Consider the following 22,500-nt stretch of genomic DNA (forward strand, 5'->3'; position numbering starts at 1 on the left):
GCTACCATTAGCAGCTAATTTTTCTTCTCCGATTTTTGCATTAAAATGGAATTATGGATTATTAATAATTTTTTCAAAGTGACAGACAAATTGGATTAACCTATGGATTAACCTTCAGCCGCGTCTTTCTCGTTTTAATGCCATTGAACATGACTTTTGATCAGAATAACAGCGAAGGTGAGTATATCTCCATGTTTTGCTACCTAAAGCTACGTCGTGTGTTGTCTGTATTTGCTTCCCCTGTCACGAGTTCTGATCGCTCAGTGATGATCCTTAAATTTCTATAATCTGTGGAATCTCAGGATGTTATCTAAGCTTGTTTGTGCAGATCCAATAAGTATATCGATCGGTAGGCCCTATAGCTAGAGCTCTGTGCTAACGGCGTTAAGATTTTTTCGCTCGTGGCTAATTCAAAGGCTCAGCGTTAGCTTTGAGGTTTAAAAAATAAAATAAAAGATCAGTTAGCTGAGTTTCTTCCTGTTACATAGATATGAAACATTCATAGTTTATTCAATCTTAAGAAGCCCTCAGACGCTCTCAGATGTTGTGATTTCGGCCCTTTCGGCGGGTCCGTGGGGTTTAAGAGGTTAAAACTATTTAGAGTGGGACAATCCCGTATCTCAGTTGGGAGGCTATTCCACAATGAGCTGCCTTTAATGGAGAGGACATTTTGGCCAAAACTTGTCCGTCTAAGGTGGATTTCCCAGTCTCCTCTGGTTTTGTTTTTTTTGTGGATGAATTTCCCTAAGGGATGGGGGGCCAGTCCAGGCTTGGTGTTAGCTTTGTGTTTTTTTTTGCAAAAAAAAAAAAAAAGATCAGTTAGCTGAGTTTCTTCTCGTTACATGGATATAAAACATTCATAGTTTATTACATCTTAAGAAGCCCTCAGACACTTTTGCTTGCAGATTTTGTGGTTTTCTGCACCTTCGGCGGGTCTGTGGGGCTTAAGAGGTTCTCTAACAAACACATTTGAGGATGATGTGGATCATCTTCGTCTTTTGTAGCTGAAAACCTTCAACCAAATATTAATGACCAACTCTGTGGTGGTATCATGAGATCTGCAGATCTGCAGTAACATTTCTATAGCCTTATAGATACAAATGCTTTTTACAGTCAGCATTTCAACCAATGGGATTAAATGGACAAATAGTTGAACTGACAATTACAACCCGAAAGTATGTATTATTCTCTTTGGACCACAAACAAGTTTAGATACAGACTAATATGATCAAAGTTATTACATTAGCAAACTACTTCAGTATAACGTTGCTGCCACGTTTAACGCTGGATGATAAGAAAACCTCAACATTTGACTTGTTCCTCAGGTCCAGCTCAGACTAGAGGACCAGGAGCTGAGGACTGAGGACAGAGCTTCACAGCTTCTCTCTGACAATGAACAAACACTAAATTAATTAGAATAAAGGTCCATCCAATATATGAAGTAATTAGGTGTTCAGAGGGCCAACATTGTTTAACAGCTTGTCACTTACCTGAGAGTCTCCAGTTCACAGTGTGGACTCTCCAGTCCAGCAGACAGCAGCTTCACTCCTGAATCCTGCAGGTCGTTGTTACTCAGGTCCAGCTCTCTCAGACTAGAGGACTGGGAGCTGAGGACTGAGGACAGAGCTGCACAGCTTCTCTCTGAGAGGTTACAGACACTCAGTCTGGAGAGGAATCAGCAATACAGAATAAATCAATAACAAACTTGTATTTGTTGCTGAATAAATAAAACTACATTTAACCTGGGTAGTTATGTGTGCACGTACAGAGCTTTGTTGGAGGCTTTGACCACTGGCAGCAGCCTCAGAAGAGCCTCCTCTGAAGCAGAGTATCTCTTCAGGTCAAACACGTCCAGATCTTCTCCTGATGACAGTAAGATGAAGACCAGAGCTGACCACTGAGCAGGAGAAAGATTATCTTCAGAGAGACGTCCTGATCTCAGGGACTGTTGGATCTGCTCCACTAGAGAACGATCATTCAGTTCATTCAGACAGTGGAACAGGTTGATGCTTCTCTCTGCAGACAGATCCTCTTCAATCTTCATCTTGATGTACTGGACAGTTTCCTCTTCAGTCCCTGAGTCACTTCCTGTCTGTGTCAGCAGGCCTCGTAGGAGTTTCTGATTGGTCTGCAGAGAAAGACCCAGGAGGAAGCGGAGGAACAAGTCCAGGTGTCCGTTTGGACTCTGTAAGGCCTGGTCCACAGCACTCTGGTAGAGATTTGTTAGTGTAAGTTTGACCTTATACTGCTGGGAGCTTGATTGTTCTTCTGCCAGCAGGTTGACTCCAGAGGTGATGAAGGTCAGATGGACATGAAGAGAAGCCAGAAACTCCTGAACGCTCAGATGGACGAAGCAGAACACCTTGTTCTGGTACAGTCCTCTCTCCTCTCTAAAGACCTGTGTGAACACTCCTGAGTACACTGAGGCTGCTCTGATATCGATGCCACACTCTGTCAGGTCGGACTCATAGAAGATCAGGTTGCCTTTCTGCAGCTGCTCAAAAGCCAGTTTCCCCAGAGCCTCCATCATCTTCCTGCTCTCTGGACTCCAGTGTGGATCTGTCTCAGCTCCTCCATGATACTTGATGTTCTTCACTTTGGACTGAACCACCAGGAAGTGGATGTACATCTCAGTCAGGGTCTTTGGCAACTCTCCTCCCTCTCTGGTTTTCAACACCTCCTCCAGAACTGAAGCAGAGATCCAGCAGAAGACTGGGATGTGGCACATGATGTGGAGGCTTCGTGAGGTCTTGATGTGGGAGATGATGGTGCCGGCCTGCTCCTGATCTCTGAACCTCTTCCTGAAGTACTCCTCCTTCTGTGGGTCAGTGAACCCTCGGACCTCTGTCACCATGTCCACACACTCAGGAGGGATCTGATTGGCTGCTGCAGGTCGTGTGGTTATCCAGAGGCGAGCAGAGGGAAGCAGCTTCCCCCTGATGAGGTTTGTCAGCAGCACATCCACTGAGGTGGACTCTGTGACATCAGTCAGGATCTCAGTGTTGAGGAAGTCCAGAGGAAGTCGACACTCATCCAGACCGTCAAAGATGAACACAACCGGGAACTGATCAAACCTGCAGATTCCTGCGTCTCTGGTTTCAGAGAAGAAGTGATGAACAAGTTCCACCAAGCTGTACTTGTTCTCTCTCACCACATTCAGCTCTCTGAAGGTGAATGGAAATATGAACTGGATGTCCTGGTTGGCTTTGCCTTCAGCCCAGTCCAGAGTGAACTTCTGTGTTAAGACTGTTTTCCCAATGCCAGCCACGCCCTTTGTCAGCACTGCTCTGATTGGTGCATCTCTTCCAGGTGAGGCTTTAAAGAAGTCTTCTTGTCTGATGGTTGTTTCTGGTCTGTCTGGTTTCCTGGATGCTGTTTCAATCTGTCTGACCTCATGTTCCTTGTTGACCTCTGCAGACCCCCCCTCTGTGATGTAGAGCTCTGTGTAGATCTGGTTCAGAAGGGTTGGGTTTCCTGCTTTAGCGATGCCCTCAAACACACACTGGAACCTCTCCTTCAGGGTGGATTTGAGTTTACTGCACACTGCAGCAGGAGTTCCTGAATGAACAAACAACAAGTGAAACTAGAGAATACAATTCCAGAAGAAATTGCTAGTGGGAATGCTTTATGCTGAAAAGCTGACGCTGAACTGCTATGCTGAAATGTAATGTGTAAGAAGAAAGTGAAGAAATTAGATTTAAATGATACATGAAAACTGGGGGCTTGAAAGCTTGGAAAAGCATCAGAATATTTGAACTGCAACCTTTTGAACTAACTTGATTGCGAATGATCTGTCGCCATGGCAACGGCATTTGATGACACCCCATAATGCGCTTAGATGCGTTGATGGCTGCATCGTTACCAAACCTGTCAAGTGCTGGGCCGTTTGGAACATTTTCACTGAAGTTATGAGAAAACCGTGTTTCATGGCGAGCATTGTGTTGACATGGCAACGGCATTTGAAGAAACCCCATAATTGACGTATAGCTGTTGAGGCATGGATCGGTGATATACAAGTGAAGTTTGGGGGACGAGCGGACCGTTTCCACTGGACTTACAGCGACATCGTGCTTCATGGCGAGTGGTCTGTCGCCATGGCAACGGCATTTGATGACACCCCATAATACACTTAGATGCGTTGATGGCTGCATCGTTACCAAACCTGTGAAGTTTTGGGCCGTTTGGAACATTGAGAGAGAGAGAGAGAGAGAGAGAGAGAGAGAGAGAGAGAGAGAGAGAGAGAGAGAGGGGAAGATATAGAGGAAGAGGAAGATATAGAGGAAGATATAGAGGGAGAGGAAGATAGAGAGAGAGAGAGAGAGAGAGAGAATGAAATGAACAGTTAGAACTGACTCTTGATCGCCCTCTCTCTCTTCTCTTGAACGGCATATAATGATGACACCCCATAATTGACGTAGAGGGCACGACCATTAACCATTATTAGTGGAATGCACTATAGTACTTCAAATCTTTATTCTTCCCCTTATTTCAGCCAATACTTTGGCTCTCCATAACTTCAGCTTATTTTCAGCTACAGAAACCATTCAAATATTAAAGTATTCAGCCTTTTCAGCAATCGATGGGAAACTTTCAACCTTTTCAAAATATTTCATACTTTTTGAAATATTCAGCTTTTTAAACTCTTTTTTTAACATTAAAGTGAATGGGAATCCACTTTTCCTACACTTTGCGCCAAATGCTTCTCCTTCCACATAATTTCAGCCAGACACTTCATTCCAACTTTCAAATGATCACAATAACTTCAGCTATAAAACTTGTATAAAAGATTTTTGATATGTTTTACACTTTTTGAGATATTGAACTTAGTTTGGAGCTTAGCAGAGAGGCCTTTTTCAGATTTTAACATTAGAGTGGATTGAGCAGCTCGTTAAGTCGAGAGTGCTTTGATCTCAAAACAGAGTGCAGGACTGCTCGAAATTCTCCCTCGAAAATGTTTTTAAACTTGCCATAATTCCCAAACCCTACACTCCTCAGACATATTTTTCATGAAAAACGTAGGAAAACCTCTCATAGGTTGGTGAAATAATAAAAAACTAGAGAATGCATTTCCTGCAGAAAATGCGTGCGAATGCTGTAAACTGTGAACATTTATGGCTGAATTTGGCTGAAAATGCAGAAAAAGCTGAATATGTTATTAGCTGAATGGTAGCTGCTTTTAGCTAAAAAAATGCAGAAAAGCTTAATATTTAAAAGAAAAGGTTTAAAAAAAGGTATAAACAACAACACACATAGCCTTGATGTCCTGAAATAGCTGAATAATGTAATAGTTGAATGGTTTCTGCAGCTAAAAATAGGCTGAAGGAGTTAAATATCAGATGTAAGTAGTAGTGAATTAATTTGTATTAAGATGAGAAAAGAAAGTAAAAAGGCTTGGGAAAGCAGCAGAATATTTGAACTGCAAACTTTTGAACTAACTTGATGGTGAATGATCTGTCGCCATGCCAACGGCATTTGATGACATCCCATAATACGCTTAGATGTGTTGATGTTAAAAGAAGTTTTTCCATTAATTAGCACTTCTTTATTAAATATTATGAATATGTCTTTATTATCAGGCTATGTTCCACAATCATTCAAAGTAGCAGTGATAAAACCGCTTCTTAAAAAGCACAACCTCGATCCAGAGGTTTTAGCCAACTATAGACCTATTTCTAATCTTCCGTTCCTCTCAAAAATTATTCAGAAAGCAGTCGCAAAACAGCTGATTACTTAAAAAACTATGATTTATTTGAAGATTTTCAGTCTGGCTTTAGAACACATCATAGCACAGAGACAGCTCTGGTTAAAGTCACAAATGACATTCTAATAGCCTCAGACAAGGGGCTTGTCTCTATTCTTGTGTTGCTCGATCTTAGTGCTGCATTTGATACTATCGACCATGATATCATATTGCAAAGACTAGAGCACTTAGTTGGCATACAGGGAACTGCTTTAGGCTGGTTTAGGTCCTATCTATCTGAACGCTCTCAGTTTGTACGTGTCAACGATGAATCTTCCATGCAAACCAAAGTTAGCCATGGAGTGCCACAGGGCTCAGTGCTTGGACCTATTTTGTTCACCCTATATATGCTTCCGTTAGGCAATATTATAAGGAATCATTCTGTAAACTTTCATTGTTATGCGGATGATACTCAACTATATTTATCAATCAAGCCTGATGAAATTAATCATCTAAATAAAATTCAAGACTGCCTCAAGGACTTAAAAACGTGGATGACCTTAAACTTTTTGATGTTAAACATGACCAAAACTGAAGTTATTGTACTTGGCCCGAAGAATCTACGAAACAAATTATCTAAAGATATATTAACTATGGATGGCATTAATTTGGCCTCCAGTGAGACTGTAAGGAATCTTGGTGTTATATTTGATCAGGATTTATCCTTTAACGCCCACATAAAATCAATTTCAAGGACCGCCTACTTCCATCTACGTAACATTGCAAAAATCAGGCATATCTTGCCTCAAAACGATGCAGAGAAACTAGTCCATGCATTTGTTACTTCAAGGCTGGATTATTGTAACTCCTTATTATCAGGGTGTACCAAGAAGTCAGTCAAGTCGCTTCAGCTGATTCAAAATGCTGCAGCTCGTGTACTAACCAGAGTTAGGAAAAGGGACCACATTACTCCTGTTCTGGCTGCCTTACACTGGCTCCCTATAGAACACAGGATAGAATTTAAAATTCTTCTTCTCGCCTACAAAGCCCTTAATGGGCAGGCGCCATCTTACCTTAAAGAACTCATTATACCCTACTGTCCTACTAGGGCATTGCGTTCCAAGAATGCAGGGTTGTTGGTTGTTCCTAGAGTCTCTAAAAGTACAATGGGAGCCAGAGCCTTTTCTTATCAAGCTCCACTTTTGTGGAATCAGCTTCCAGTTTGTGTTCGGACGGCAGACACCCTATCCGTTTTTAAGAGTGCGCTTAAGACCTTCCTTTTTGATAAAGCTTATAGTTAGGGCTGATTAGATTCAGCCCCTAGTTTTGCTGATATAGGCTTAGTTTGTCGGGGGACATCTTACTTCTTCCTTCTCTCTGTCTATACCTGTGTACTCTCATGTTCCGATTAACCCAGCTTCCCCAAATTTCTTTCTTTTTGGTGTCTACAGGACTGTCTCAGAAAATTAGAATATTGTGATAAAGTTCTTTATTTTCTGTAATGCAATTAAAAAAACAAAAATGTCATACATTCTGGATTCATTACAAATCAACTGAAATATTGCAAGCCTTTTATTATTTTAATATTGCTGATTATGGCATACAGCTTAAGAAAACTCAAAAATCCTATCTCAAAAAATTAGAATAGTTCCTCAGACCAAGTAAAAAAAAAAGATTTATAACAGCAAAACACAATCAAACATTTGAAAATGTCCATTAATGCACTCAGTACTTGGTTGGGAATCCTTTTGCACGGATTACTGCATCAATGCGGCGTGGCATGGAGGCAATCAGCCTGTGGCATTGCTGAGGTGTTATGGATGCCCAGGATGCTTCAATAGCGGCCTTTAGCTCATTAGCATTGTTGGGTCTGGTGTCTTTCAGCTTCTTCTTCACAATACCCCACATATTCTCTATGGGGTTCAGGTCAGGGGAATTTGCAGGCCAATCGAGGACAGTAATGCCATGGTCAGTACACCAGTTACTGGTGGTTTTGGCACTGTGGGCAGGTGCCAGATCATGCTGGAAAATGAATTCCTCATCTCCATAGAGCTTTTCAGCAGACGGAAGCATGTAGTGCTCTAAAATCTCTTGGTACACAGCTGCATTTACTCTGGGCTTGATGAAACACAGTGGACCAACACCAGCAGCTGACTTGGCTCCCCAAACCATCGCTGACTGTGGGAACTTCACACTGGATTTCAAGCAACTTGGATTTTGCTCCTCTCCAGCCTTTCTCCAGACTCTGGCGCCTTGACTTCCAAATGAAATACAAAACTTGCTTTCGTCAGAAAAGAGGACTTTGGACCACTGTGCAACTGTCCAGTGCTTCTTTTCCTTAGCCCAAGTCAGACGCCTCTTCCGTTGTCTTGAGTTCAGAAGTGGCTTGACCATGGGAATACGGCTATTGTAGCCCATTTCCCGGACACGTCTGTGAACAGTGACTTTTGATACCTGGACTCCAGCTTCAGTCCACTGTCTTTGAAGCTCCCCCAAATTCTGGAAGCGACTCTTCTTCACAATGCTGTTAAGGCTGCGGTCATCTCTCTTGGTTGTGCAGCGTTTCCTGCCACATTTCCCCCTTCCAACAGACTTTTTGTGGATGTGCTTTGAAACTGCACTCTGTGAACAGCTTGCTCTTTGAGAAATTTCTTTTTGTGTCTTACCCTCCTGATGGAGGGTGTCAATGACGGTCCTCTGGACAGCAGTCAGATCAGCAGTCTTCCCCATACTTGTGATTTAGTTTACTGAACCAAGCTGAGTGTTTTTCAAGGCTCAGGAAACCCTTGCAGGTGTTTCGAGTTAATTAGACGATTCAAGTGATTCGTTGAACACCCTACTAGTATACTTTTTCATGATATTCTAATATTTAGAGATAGGATATTTGAGTTTTCTTAAGCTGTATGCCATAATCAGCAATATTAAAATAATAAAAGGCTTGCAATATTTCAGTTGATTTGTAATGAATCCAGAATGTATGACATTTTTGTTTTTTTAATTGCATTACAGAAAATAAAGAACTTTATCACAATATTCTAATTTTCTGAGACAGTCCTGTATATACGCCGGGATCCGGAGTCATGGATGATCCTGCGGTCCTGTGTCATGGATCGCGAGTCCTGGATCTTGAGTCGTGGCTGTGGTCCTGGATCAAAAGTCCTGGATGGATATCCTCGTGGATTCATCTTCCTATTATACACACATGCATTTCCAAACATTTGGACTACCTATGTTGCAAATGTATTATCTCTTTGATTTACACACGGCATCTATTGCACGTCTGTCCGTCCTGGGAGAGGGATCCCTCCTCTGTTGCTCTCCCTGAGGTTTCTCCATGTTCCCTTTTAAACTGTGGGTTTTCTCTGGAAGTTTTTCCTTGTACGATGTGAAGGTCTAAGGACAGAGGGCCTAAGGACAGAGGGTCTGAGGACAGAGGGTCTGAGGACAGAGGGTGTCGTGTTGTCATACTGATATTCTGTACAAACTGTGAAGTCCACTGAGACAAATGTAACATTTGTGATATTGGGCTATATAAATAAACATTGATTGATTGATTGATTGATTGATTGATTGATGGCTGCATCGTTACCAAACCTGTGAAGTTTTGGGCCATTTCGAGCATTTTCACTGAAGTTATGAGAAAACCGTGTTTCATGGCGAGCATTGTGTTGCCATGGCAACGACATTTGAAGAAATCTCAAAACGTTCCCTTAGATGTCTTCATGGCTGTACTGTCAGCACACATGTGAAATTTGAGCACTTTTGAACATTTTCATAGGAGTTATACATTACATTAGAAGGTTACATTACTCTCTCTCTTCTCTTGATCGCCCTCTCTCTCTTCTCTCTCTCTTCTCTTGATCGTCCTCTCTCTCTTCTCTCTCTCTTCTCTTGATCGCCCTCTTTCTTCTCTTGATCGCCCTCTCTCTCTTCTCTTGATCATTCATCAGCGGTGTGTGTCTGTGTGAGAGAGAGAGAGAGAGAGAGAGAGAGAGAGAGAGAGAGAGAGAGAGAGAGAGAGAGAGAGAGAGAGAGAGAGAGAGAGTGTGTGTGTGTGTGTGTGTGTGTGTGTGTGTGTGTGTGTGTGTGTGTGTGTGTGTGTGTGTGTGTGTGTGTGTGTGTGTGTGTGTGTGGCTCCAATCTGCCCAGCAACACCATGACAACCAACTGCAGCACTGAGTCCCATAAGAATGCATTGGGGATTATATCTGACAATTTTGCCACCTGTTCAAAAACTATGGCTCTTATAAAAAAATTACCAGACCGTGAGCATCAGGGAACCCCAATGAACTGAAATATGTTGTTTTTTGGGGGGTTTTGTGTAAAATGTGGAGATGGGAGCAGTTTATCTAAAGTGTACTTCTCTCTGCTCTGAAGAAAGATCCGGAACAATTTAACATGGGAATCAATTGGGAGCTAACTGGACTTTTTCTCTCTTCATGCCCTCAAGAGTACGTTTCAGAGTGGCCTTTTATTGTGGCCAGCCTAAGGCACACCTGTGCAATAATCATGCTGTCTAATCAGCATCTTGATATGCCACACCTGTGAGGTGGGATGGATTATCTCGGCAAAGGAGAAGTGCTCACTATCACAGATCTTTTCAGATTTGTGAACAATATTTGAGAGAAATGGTTATTTTGTGTTTATAGAAAATGTTTTAGATCTTTGAGTTCATCTCATGAAAAATGGGAGCAAAAACAAAAGTGTTGCGTTTATATTTTTTGTTTGTTTCGGGTTAATAATGTGGCCTTTTTGGCAGTTTAACTAAAGGTGTGCGGCTGCTGCCCTGAGGAAATATCTGCCTGAAATTACAATGGGCTTTAATGGAGACATGTTGAAAGTTTTTGTCACTTCATGCCCTCAAGAGACATTTTGTTTAATTATTTTTTGCTTAATTATTTGTCATTTTTCAAGCTACGAGATGTTTTCCTACGTTTGTCATGAAAAATTATGTCTCATGAATGTAGGGTTTGGGAATTATGTCAGTTTTTAAAAATAATGTGAAGGCACATTTCAAGATTTCCTCCACTCTAGCTGTGACATCACACACTCTAGTTAATGTTAAAATCTGAAGAAAGCCTCTGTACCAAGGGCTGAACAATGTTTAATATCTCTAAAAGTAAGAATCAGATTTAAAAGTTGTGCTTCACGAATAATGTCAGAAAGATGTGTAACATTTTAAAGTTGGAATGAGGTTTCTGAGTGAAAGTTTGAAGGAACAGTTAGCAGTTGAAGTTGCATGAAGATTTGTTGAAGTCTGAAGAATGTCTCCATTGACTTCCATGTTAAACATTTGATGAATTATGGGATGCATCTCTGGAATTATGAAAGTTATGAATAAGAAAAGTAATAGCCTGCGATTCCCGACCGAGCTGAACGTTTTGATGTTTGAACGGAGTTTCTGCGATGTTCAATGCGGGAGGAGAAGAGGTCCAAAATAAGTTGGCGGAATAATAATAAGTATAAAGAATGTGTGCGGAGAAGAACAAGTAGTTGGAATGCTGTATCAGCTTTCCAACTAAATGAAACACTGAGACTCTGAACATTTAAGTGTGGCTCTATAGTTTGAATCAGCTCCTCAGAGGACACACTGATGCAGACGTGTGCAGCATATGAACAGCAGAGATTGTAAATGTAAACTTCTCCATGTTCCTCCATCTCCTCTCCATCATGTGAAATGTGTTAAACCCTCTTACTGCTCTGCAGACGCTCAGCCAGCTCCTCCTGCTTCATGCTCCTCAGGAAGTGCCGAGTGATGTTCTGAAATGCCTCTCTAGTGCTCCTACTCTGCTCTTCATCCTCAGCGTCCAGGCCCTCCTCTTCCTCCCTCTGACTCTCTGAGCATTCTGGGTAATCTGAACTCAGAGCCTTCTGGAACTTCTTCAGCTCGTTCTTCACAAAAGTCACGATGTTCTCCTCCAGCAGCTGGAACAGATTTATGAACATTGATCAGATGAATATCGTTAAAACTAAAGTTATTATGTTTGGGATAATGTGCAGCAAGGCGGACATTATTGGAGAAATAACACCCCACGCAAATCTTGACCCCACTCACACTCAGGTAGGGCCACCCCTCACTACAGAACCCTCTGGGATCTCTTGAACAGATTTAGTCGTCTGCCTTCAATCAGCAGTTCATTGAATCTGGTTCTCCAGAAGTTAGTAGAGGTGAGACCTTTCAGAGGTGGATCTGATCCTAAACTTTCATAGACTCAAAAGCTTCTGATAGGTCAATCAGTAGGTCTGATTAATAGTCAGATTAACACAGGCCCCCCGACGCAGCAACAGTTCATTTAAAGAAGACAACATGTGGTCATCTGTCCGTCTGAAGGCCTGCTGGTCTAAACAGAGCAGCGTGGACACTGTCAGGACCTGAATGGTAGGTCATCTGTAGTTCATAGTAAATGTATATTTGTACACACCATAAATATGGAGTCCAGGTCTGTGTGATGCTTCGGGGCGGACTGATCACTGGGAACCTCTGAGAACTCCTGCAGAACTCTGTGGAGAAAACATCAAGAACATTTAAAGAGTCTACTCTGCACACAGCTGACTGAAGGTGTTCTGAGATGGAGACAGAATAACAGGGTAACTGTGGCTCAGCAGCTGGAGGGGGGGGGGGGTTATAAAAACACCAACGTTACTGAGGTCTGAAAGCGTCCGACCATCAGAAGCCTCCCAGCAGCTGATGGTGCAAGGAGCAGAAAGCCCCATTATTATCTGGAGCCTGATCTGAACCAACCTGTGATGCCTTCTCCAAAGAGAGTCAGAGAGTAACAGAGTCCAGTTTGAAATTCTTACCTCTCATCAGCACTTTGTCCAGCTTTAAAGTTCATAGGAAACCTCATAGACCAGTCACTCTTCATGGACTCACAGCTGGGTCCAGGTCTCTGCTGCTGGATCCTGAGACTGATAAAGAACAGAATAAAAACACCAGACACCTCATGTCGCCCTTCATGCCATTAACAGCTCGCTGCCTGCCGTCAAACAGAAGGGGGGGGGGGTCGTCTAAAACAATCCATGATTAATGTCTTAATTTGGTAAAAATAATCTGTCTTTGCTCATTATCTGATTCATAATACAAATAGAAGTCATTAGAAACCAACTCAAGAGAGGCACGTTGGAGGCTGGAGCAGGATTTACTCTTCTCCAAAGAGAGTCAGAGAGTAAGAGAGTCCAGTTTGAAATTCTTACCTTTCATCAGCACTTTGTCCAGCTTTAAAGTTCATAGGAGACTCCATAGACCAGCCACTCTTCATGGACACACAGCTGGGTTCAGGTCCAGGTCCAGGTTCAGATCCAGGTCCAGGTTCTGGTCTGGATCCAGGTCCATCTTCAGGTCCATCTTCAGGTCCATCTTCAGGTCCATCTCCAGGTTCAGGTCCAGCTTCAGGTCCAGGTTCAGGTCCAGGTCCAGGTCCAGGTTCAGGTTCAGCTTCAGGTGTCTGCTGCTGCATCCTAATACTGATATCAGACAAAGATAAAGATGGCGTCTCCTCTCAGTTAACATGAGTCAGCAAAATGACTCCTGAACCCGACATCAATGAGTTCATTCATTCATAAAACAAATGTAATATATTCAAATGTTGATTTGAAAAACACAACAAAATAATTAAATTTGATTGATTAAAAAATAATTTCTAATTAAAATCTACGTTATTGATTTAGAAATATTTGTCAGATTTACACATTTTATAGATAAATGATGTGAATGATTTAAAAAGTAAATAATAAATTGTGTATTATCGTGTTGAATTAGGAAAATTATTTTATTAAATTCAAACTGTTTTTATTTATTTGTTTATTTTACTACTTTTGTTGATTCACTGATTATTTATTTCATTTCAAACCTTTATTTAACCAGGTGAATCCCATTGAGATCATGGATCTCTTTTTCAAGGGAGACCTGCAGCAAGTAGGTTCCACATGAAGACATAAAACAATAAAGGACATCATACAGCAAAGTTACAGGGCTACATTTACATAGCTATCGACATTGACAAGTACCAACAGTATCAGATTGTAAAGCATCTGTCCGAGCTTTAAAAACAGGCAGGGGAACCGAATTGCTCAGTTTCTATTGTTTTGGCAGACTGTTCCAAGCTAGAGGAGCTGCGTATCTAAAAGCTTTCTTCCCTAAGTCAGCCCTAGCACTTGGCACATGTAACAAAACCACATCATGAGATCTCCGGCAATGGCTACTTTCAACTCTCTGTGAGATCAGAGCCTACAGTGTTTCCCCTACCATTGTCTTGGAGGGGCGCTGCGCCCCCGCCAACGTAGCCCCCCCTGAAATAAAAAAAACAGTGTTTTTAAAAAGAAAAATTATCAATCTTTTTCTTAAATACATATACATAGCACCAAATTGCAACTAATCTATATCTACTGTCACTTTTCACATTGAACATGCGCTATTTTATTAAATAAACTAAACGCTTTCATTTTAAGTTGTGAGTTTAGTATTTTTGACCCTAAGAAACACTGATGCATTAATCAATAACGATAATCCACAGCTCCTCTCTCTGCTCCAGAGGATTTAAAAAATATATATCCCAATGCCCCCCCCCCCGCCCCCCCAGTGACTGAGCCTCCGTACAGTAAGTGAAGGCAGACCTGCCCTGGCATACAGGGTACAGTGATGAGTAAATACCTTACTGTAAGACTTACTGTAAGGTATTAACTCATCACTGTACCCTGTATTAGACCCTCCAGAAAAACGCGATTCTGCGATCGCAGAATTTACCGCATAATCAGCAAAATGGCGCAGATTTTTAAAAGGCCGCATAATCCCCGCATTTTTCCACAAAAGTTGAGAAGAAAAAAAAGTGAACTCGTCTTGACGTGACGTCATCAGCTCGCGCATCACAGAATGTAAACAACACTGTATAGAGTGAACGTGTGGAGCTCACACGAAAGAGAAAACACCAAGATGAAAAAATCTAATCCATCTCATTTACCGACGAACATTTCTACTAAAGACCGGGCAAAAAGTGGGGGGAAACTATTCTGCACCTCGTGCAACTGTGTGTTGGAGCATAAGAGGAAATCGACGGTGACGACCCACTTTGATTCATTCAAACATTCGAAAATGCTTTCTGCTGCTGCGGACAAGAAAGCCAAACAACTCAAGTTCACCGAGGCATCAACCTCCAAAACCCTTTCGAGGGCTACAAGAAACGAAATGAGTAGCTACAAGATTGAAGCTGCAGATAACGAACGAGTAAATGAAAACAGAATGAGGCGGAGAAGTGTGTGTGTGTGTGTGTGTGTGTGTGTGTGTGTGTGTGTGTGTGAGATTAAAAAAGCCCAATTGCTTTTACAATAAATAAACATTGAATGTGTTTAATTGAATAGGAAAGGGGTTGAACGTTAGTGGCAGTTTGTGTGTGAGAGAGAATAAATAAGACAGCTCAATATTTAAAAAAATTGTTATTCTTTTTCCCTGCATATTTAGCATATTCCGCAACTTTCCGCATATTTCGCAACTTCCCGCAATTTCACCGCATAAAATCACATAAAAACCCCGCGTGTTTGATCGCATAATAAAGGATTTTTGCCCGCGTTTTTCTGGAGGGTCTACTTGCCTTCACTTACCGAGTAAGTGAAGGCAGACCTGAGTTAATACTTTACAGTTAGTAACACATCTCAGAGCACTGTGATAGGCAGCATCTAACTTTTCCAGGCAATGGGCAGGTGCATTCATATATATCAGATCACCATAGTCCAGCACAGGTCAAAAGGTCACAGAGCCTTTTCCTGGCCTCAAGTGAGAAACAGGACTTGTTCCTGTAGAAGAAACCTAGCTTCACCCTCAGCTTTCTAAGCAGATTATTGACCTGAGGTTTATCCATCCATCCATCCATCTTCTCCCGCTTATCCGTGGTCGGGTCGCGGAGGTATCAGTTCCAGCAGAGAGCCCCAAACTTTCTTTTCCCTGGCCACATCAACCAGCTCTGACTGGGGGGTCCCAAGGCGCTCCCAGGCCAGCGAAGACATATAATCCCTCCACCTGGTCCTAGGTCTACCCCTTGGTCTCTTCCCAGCTGGACGTGCCTGGAACACCTCTCTAGGGAGGCGCCCAGGTGGCATCCTAACTAGGTGCCCGAACCACCTCAACTGGCTCCTTTCGACGCGAAGGAGGAGCGGTTCAACTCCGAGTCCCTCCCTGATGACCGAAATTCTCACCTTATCCCTAAGGGAGACACCAGCCACCCTGCGGAGGAAACCCATCTCGGCCGCTTGTACCCGCGATCTCGTTCTTTCAGATTTGGAGGTGCTGATCCTCATCCCAGCCGCTTCACACTCGGTGGTGAACCGATCCAGTGAGTGCTGAAGGTCGCAGACCGATGAAGCCATCAGAACCACATCATCTGCAAAAAGCAGTGGTGCAATCCTTAGTCCACCAAACTGCAGACCCCCTCCCCCACGACTACGCCTCCAAATCCGATCCATGTATATTACAAACAGGATTGGTGAAAAAGCGCAGCCCTGGCGGAGGCCAACCCTCACCTGAAATGGGTCCGACTTACTGCCGAGGACCCGGACACAGCTCTCGCTTTGGGAGTACAGAGATTGGATGGCCCTGAGTAGAGACCCCCTCACCCCATACTCCCGCAGCACCTCCCACAGTGACTCCCTGGGAACCCGGTCATACGCCTTCTCCAAGTCTACAAAACACATGTAGACTGGATAAGCGTACTCCCAGGCCCCCTCCAGGATCCTTGCGAGAATAAAAAGCTGATCCGTCGTTCCACAACCAGGACGGAAATCACATTGTTCCTCCTCAATCTGAGGTTCGACAATCGGCCTGACCCTCCTTTCGAGTACCTTAGAGTAAACTGTCCCGGGGAGGCTGAGTAGTGTGATGCCTCTGTAATTGGCACACACCCTCTGATCCCCCTTTTTAAAAAGGGGAACCACCACCCCGGTCTGCCACTCCTTCGGTACTGTTTCCGACTTCCACGCAACGTTGATGAGACGTGTCAACCATGACAGTCCTTCAGCACCCAGAGCCTTCAGCATTTCTGGGCGGATCTCATCCAGCCCCGGGGCTTTGCCACTGTGGAGTTGTTTGACGACCTCAGTGACCTCCCCCCGGGAGATTGGTGTCGATCCCCCGTCATACTCCAGCTCTGCCGCTAACATAGAGGGCGGAGTTGTCGGGTTCAGGAGTTCCTCGAAGTGTTCCTTCCAACGCCCTAACACTCCATCAGTTGAGGTCAACAACGTCCCATCCTTACTGTACACAGCTTGGATGGTTCCCTGCTTCCCCCTCCTGAGGTGTCGGACAGTTTTCCAGAACAACTTTGGTGCCGCCCGAAAGTCCTTTTCCATGTCTTCTCCGAACTTCTCCCACACCCGCTGCTTTGCCTCGGCCACGGCTGAGGCTGCTGCCCTTCGGGCCTGTCGGTACCTTGCAACTGCCTCGGGAGTCCCCCGGGATAACAAATCCCTGAAGGCCTCCTTCTTCAGTCGGACGGCTTCCCTGACCACCGGTGTCCACCAGGAGGTTCAAGGGTTACCGCCCCTTGAGGCACCTAGGACCTTGAGACCACAGCTCCCCGCCGCATCTTCAGTAATAGAGGCTTTGAACACCGACCACTCTGATTCAATATCCCCAACCTCCACAGGAATGCCCGAAAAGCTCCGCCGGAGGTGTGAGTTGAAGGCCTCCTGAACTTGGACCTCCTCCGGACGTTCCCAGTTCACCCGAACTTGGACCTCCTCCAGACGTTCCCAGTTCACCCGAACTACACGTTTGGGCTTACCAGGTCTATCCAGAGGCTTCCCACGCCACTCGACCCAACTCGCCACCAGATGGTGATCAGTTGACAGCTCCGCCCCTCTCTTTACCCGAGTGTCCAAAACATACGGCCTCAGGTCCGATGATACGATAACAAAATCGATCATGGACCTTCTGCCTAGGGTGCTCTGGTACCACGTACACTTAAGAGCATCCTTATGTTCGAACATGGTTTTTGTTATGGCCAATCCATGACTAGCACAGAAGTCCAGTAACAAACCACCACTCCGGTTCAGATCAGGGGGGCCATTCCTCCCAATCACTCCCCTCCAAGTGTCTCCATCATTGCCTACATGTGCGTTGAAGTCTCCCAGCAAGATTAAAGAGTCCCCTTCAGGAGCCCCATACAGGACTCTTTCCAGGGTCTCCAAGAAGGCCGTATACTCTGAACTGCTGTTGGGTGCATAAGCACACACAACAGTCAGAGTTTTCCCCCCCATAACCCGCAGGCGTAGGGAGGCGACCCTCTCGTCCACTGGGGTAAACTCCAACAATGAAGCACCCAACCGGGGACTTGTGAGTATCCCCACACCCGCCCGGTGCCTCACACCTTGAGCAAGTCCGGAGAAGAATAGAGTCCAACCCCTATCCAGAAGTAAGGTTCCAGAGCCGACGCTGTGCGTAGAGGTGAGCCCAACCAGATCCAACTGGTAACGCTCCACCTCCCGCACAAGCTCCGACTCCTTCCCCCCCAGAGAGGTGACGTTCCACGTCCCCAAAGCCAGCTTCTGTCGCCCGGGTCTGGTCCATCGAGACCCTCTGCCTTCACTGCCACCCTTCTGGCAGCGCACCCGACCCCATCGCTGTTTCCCGTAGGTGGTGGGCCCGTGGGACGGAGAAGCGGAGGTGTTGCCCACGTTGCCTTTTCGGGCTGTGCCCGGCCGGGCTCCGTGGCAAGCCCGGCCACCAGACGCTCGCCGACGAGTCCTCCTTCTGGGCCTGGCTCCAGAAGGGGACCCCGGGCTTCCTCCGGGCCGGGTATCCTCACTTCGTGTGTTGTCTTTCATGAGGTCTTGTGAACCAATCTTAGTCTGGCCCCTTGCCAGAGACCAATTTGCCATGGGAGACCCTACCAGGAACACAAGGTTCCAGACAACACAGCCCCCAGGTTCATCAGGGCACACAAACCTCTCTACCACGGTAAGGTGCTGGTTCTTCAGAGGGACCTGAGGTTACATTGATATAATGTTTACATCAATTACAAGAATCATAAACCTCATAGACCTGAGGTTTATGATTCTTGTAATTGATGTAAACATTATTAATTTATCAAAATGTATTTAATTGATTAAACAAATATTCCTCTTCATTTCAAAGGTTTTAATTGAATGTATTAAAGAAGTTAAAAAATGCTTTATTACATTTATATTTTAATTATTAAAAAGTAATTTTACTGGTAAAATATTTTGTATAAAACAATATTATTGATTTGAAAACGTTTTTCTGAATAAATGAATATGTTATTGATTTAAAAGTATTTTTAGTATTATACTATTATGTTATCGTGATAAAAATGATTTGATCTATTTAGGAAATATGCATTAATTTATTGTATTATATTTATTAAATAATACTTTAATAGAGAACGTTTTTATTGAATTCAATATATATTTATAAATAAATAATTTAATTGATCAAAAAATATATTTTATTGACTTGGATTTAGTATAAATTTTTATAGATTATAAATAGTTTAATATAAGCTTTATATTGTGCTGAATGTTTGATTTATTGACCTCAGAAAACATATCAAAATAAGACTCTCTTCAGTCCGTCTCATTCCTGAAGTATTGATTTGAGTTAGCATGTTGTTAGCATGCTGTTAGAGCAGCTGCAGCTGTTATTATCAATAATATAAATAACTGTTAGCAATAAACACATTAGAGAGATGAGTCTGAGGTGAGAGCAGAGATCAGCTGAGAGTCATTTCACTCTGAAAACGGTCACTTACCAAGAGTTTAACGAGGAGGAAAACTTCTGCGTCAACAACGAGAACAAAGTGAAACAAAAAGTCACTTCTGACATCGGAAGTCCCCACAGAGAACTGGCAGGGAGAGAAGTTGATGTGAATCATTAGCTGTACATCAGCTCCATCCTGTGGCAGCACATGGTATCACATCTACTCTCAGTGTATATATTAAACTGTTAAGCCCAAAGCCTGTTTTTCAGATTTCAGGCTCAAAAATGACAAATGACCATATATAGTGTCTGTCCATAAATAATGTTTTACTTATAGTGAAAACTACCCTTGGATGATGGGTTAGTAGACTAAGAGCTTTAGGAATCCAAAGTACAACATATAATAAGTACCCTGTATCGAAATTGATGGAAAACAAGTGACATTTGACCTTTTTAGAGAGGTTTAGCAACAAAAAAACACCTCTGGGGTGATTTGGGTGTAAATGGGCGTTTTTACCGTTTCTCTGGAACCCATTGGTCGATTTTGGTGATTGTAATCTCTTCCTGACCGTTAGAGCCAATAGAATCGAAGGGGGTTTTTCACATAGACACCAACGTTAACACAAAAAGGTGGGGGCTTTGTGCATGCAGGTTTGCATCAGAGTGAAGCGATCTCTCGCTCTGACATCTGGAAACGGAAACGCAGGTTTATTGCTTATGGATTATCAGAAATCATTTCAAAGGAACACAGACACATTGGATTAACCTATGGATTAACTTCAGCAGCGTTTTTATCGTTTTAATGCCATTGAAGACCACTTTTGACCAGATAAAGACCAAGGTAAGCCATGTTAGCGTTTTTAGCTACCTAGCGCCACATGTTTGGTGTACGTTTTTGTTTATAAAGTCGCAAGTTCTTATCATAGAGTGATGATGTAGGTACCCAAGGATTCTGTGTCGTCTTACGATGCTAATCGATGGGTTGGATGTGAAGCTACGATAAGTAATAAGGGTGTTATGAGTGAGTTTCGGTGCAGTAATGCGTTAGCATTTTTCTGCTCGTGGCTAATTTAAAGGCTCAGCGCTAGCTTTGTGGTTTAATTTAAAAAAAAAAAAATTATCCGTTAGCTGACTTTCTTCCCGTTACATGGATATAAAACATTCAAAGTTTGTTACATCTTAAGAATCCCTCAGACACTTTTGCTAGCAGATTTTGTGGTTTCGGCCCCTTCGGCGGGTCCGTGGGGCTTAAGAGGAGACTACACTACAGTGTAACTACTACTACTACTACTGCTACTACTACTACTTATACTACTACACTACTATTCAAATCAAATCAAGTTTTATTTATAAAGTAGATTTAAAATTGTCGGGCCAAAGTGCTGTACATGTAATAAAAACTACAATCACAATAAAAGACAATAAATTACAACAGATATATAAAAAACACAGGGAAAAGTCAGGAGTCGTGCCGTATTACTACTACTACTCCAACTACTACTGCTACTACTATTACCACCAATAGTATGAATAAGAAGGAGAGAAGTTGATGTGAATCATTAGCTGTACATCAACGTGTTTTTAAGGTTGTGCCATTTATATTCAGACATTGGTAGAAATGTTCCCATAAATTAAACTAACTGTACCAAAGTATCAAAATATGAAGAAAGACCAACAACATAACAGGAAGAAAATCAGTTTTAATACGAAAGTTCATACAAAACTTTAGCTTCCTCAATAATACAATATTTTAAAAAACAGATTTCAATAAAGTGTAAAGAACATCAGATCTGGATGCTAGCATGTTACCGTCCAGCTGGTTTGCTAACGATGCTAACGATGCTAACAGATACCTGAAGCAGAGAGTGAGTTGAGCCTCTTCCCTCGCTGGGATTATTAAATTCATCATTTCTATTCACCTCATGCTTCGCCCCCTCTAGGACGCTTCCACCTTAACCATGTGTTGGTTCTTCCTGTTACAGAGTGACTGATATAACTTTGCAAAGCGTCTCCAGCTTTATCAACCTTTACCTGCCCTGTGTTTAAGCTTTTGAATAAACTGTTATTAAGTCATAACAGTTGTTCAGGTGAGAACTGTTTGGATCACTAATATGTGATTTAGATCCAAAAATCGTGTATTAGAGGTTTTACATTGATGTTTGGAGCTGAGAGGAGCTGCTGCTGAATTCTGATTTTTTTCCAAATTTCTCAAAGTTCTGATTTTTTTCTTTACTTTTTCTGCAAATCCATTTTTTTTATTACTTTTTTCTCAAATGTTGGACTTTTCTAAATCTATACAATTTCTGACTTTTTTCAACATTTCTCAAAATTCAGACTTTTTCCCGAAATCTGAAAGTTCATTTTTTCTCGAAATGTTTTCTTTGACTTTTATATACATTTCTCAAAAATTCTGACTTTTTCTAAAATTCTCAAACATTTCTTTTTTTTCTCGAATTTCTCAAAAATCTTACTTAAATTTTTTTCTAAATGTATCTAATATTTTTTTCTAAATTTCTCAAAATTCAGACTTTTATAAATGATAAAATTCCAATGTTTTTCTCTTAATTCTGTATTTTTCAAAGTTCTTACAACGCTGCTACAGGAAGAACTAAGAGATAAGCTTTTGAACAGGAAGTGGGGAAAGGGGCGGGGCTTCATGAGGTGAATAGAGGAATCAAAGTGCAGTGAAGCTTAATGTTCCACACCTGAAACACAGCGATACAGATGAACCTGCTTAAAGGCAGAAACTACAGTTGTGTGATCCCAAGGCTGTAAACACCAACCATCATTCCACAACAAATCTAAAATATTCACAACAAAAAGAAACCTCTCACAACAACAACAACTGAAGAAAAACAAAGAAAAAAAGGACACAATTCTCTAGAATAACTTCCTCGACCAAAACAAGTCGACTAGAGCTCAAACATATTTCGGCATCAACAGATTAGTGCAATCAGAGTTCAAACAAGACACAATGTCCAACCAAAAAGCTCCAGGCAGAGACGGTCTGCTGGGAAACAGATCAGAAGCGTCTGTTGCTCCCAGTTCAGATTCAACCACAGCCCTTTTCCCACAAAGCTCCGTATGAACGGGTCACGGACGTACAAAGAGAACGTCC

The 22,500-nt window shown here is 42.6% G+C and overlaps 2 protein-coding genes across 9 annotated transcripts in view; both read right to left on the reverse strand.

Annotated features, from left to right (window-relative positions):
• The window catches only part of LOC307037548 (NLR family CARD domain-containing protein 3-like), a 27,407-nt gene extending 14,440 nt beyond the window's left edge, over nt 1-12,967 (reverse strand). The window contains exons 1-5 of one of the 3 annotated variants that reach the window (XM_079678539.1): nt 12,875-12,967; nt 12,103-12,181; nt 11,377-11,605; nt 1,767-3,558; nt 1,491-1,664 (exon numbers count right to left, since the gene is read on the reverse strand). In XM_079678539.1, coding sequence (XP_079534665.1) covers nt 1,491-1,664; nt 1,767-3,558; nt 11,377-11,605; nt 12,103-12,181; nt 12,875-12,939 — 2,339 coding nt within the window. In that variant the 5' untranslated portion in view covers nt 12,940-12,967. The other 2 variants (XM_079678540.1, XM_079678541.1) reach the window with 2 other exon arrangements.
• Nucleotides 12,968-21,062: 8,095 nt separating this feature from the next.
• rffl (ring finger and FYVE-like domain containing E3 ubiquitin protein ligase) overlaps nt 21,063-22,500 on the reverse strand; it is a 16,658-nt gene continuing 15,220 nt past the window's right edge. For all 6 annotated transcript variants that reach the window (XM_079678592.1, XM_079678591.1, XM_079678590.1 and 3 more), the window contains one exon: nt 21,063-22,500. This exon is cut by the window's right edge and continues 1,654 nt beyond it. The gene's annotated coding sequence lies outside the window, so the exon portion shown is untranslated.

The sequence above is a fragment of the Notothenia rossii genome (assembly GCF_949606895.1).
Source record: "Notothenia rossii genome assembly, chromosome: 4".
NCBI classification, from domain to species: Eukaryota; Metazoa; Chordata; class Actinopteri; order Perciformes; family Nototheniidae; genus Notothenia; species Notothenia rossii.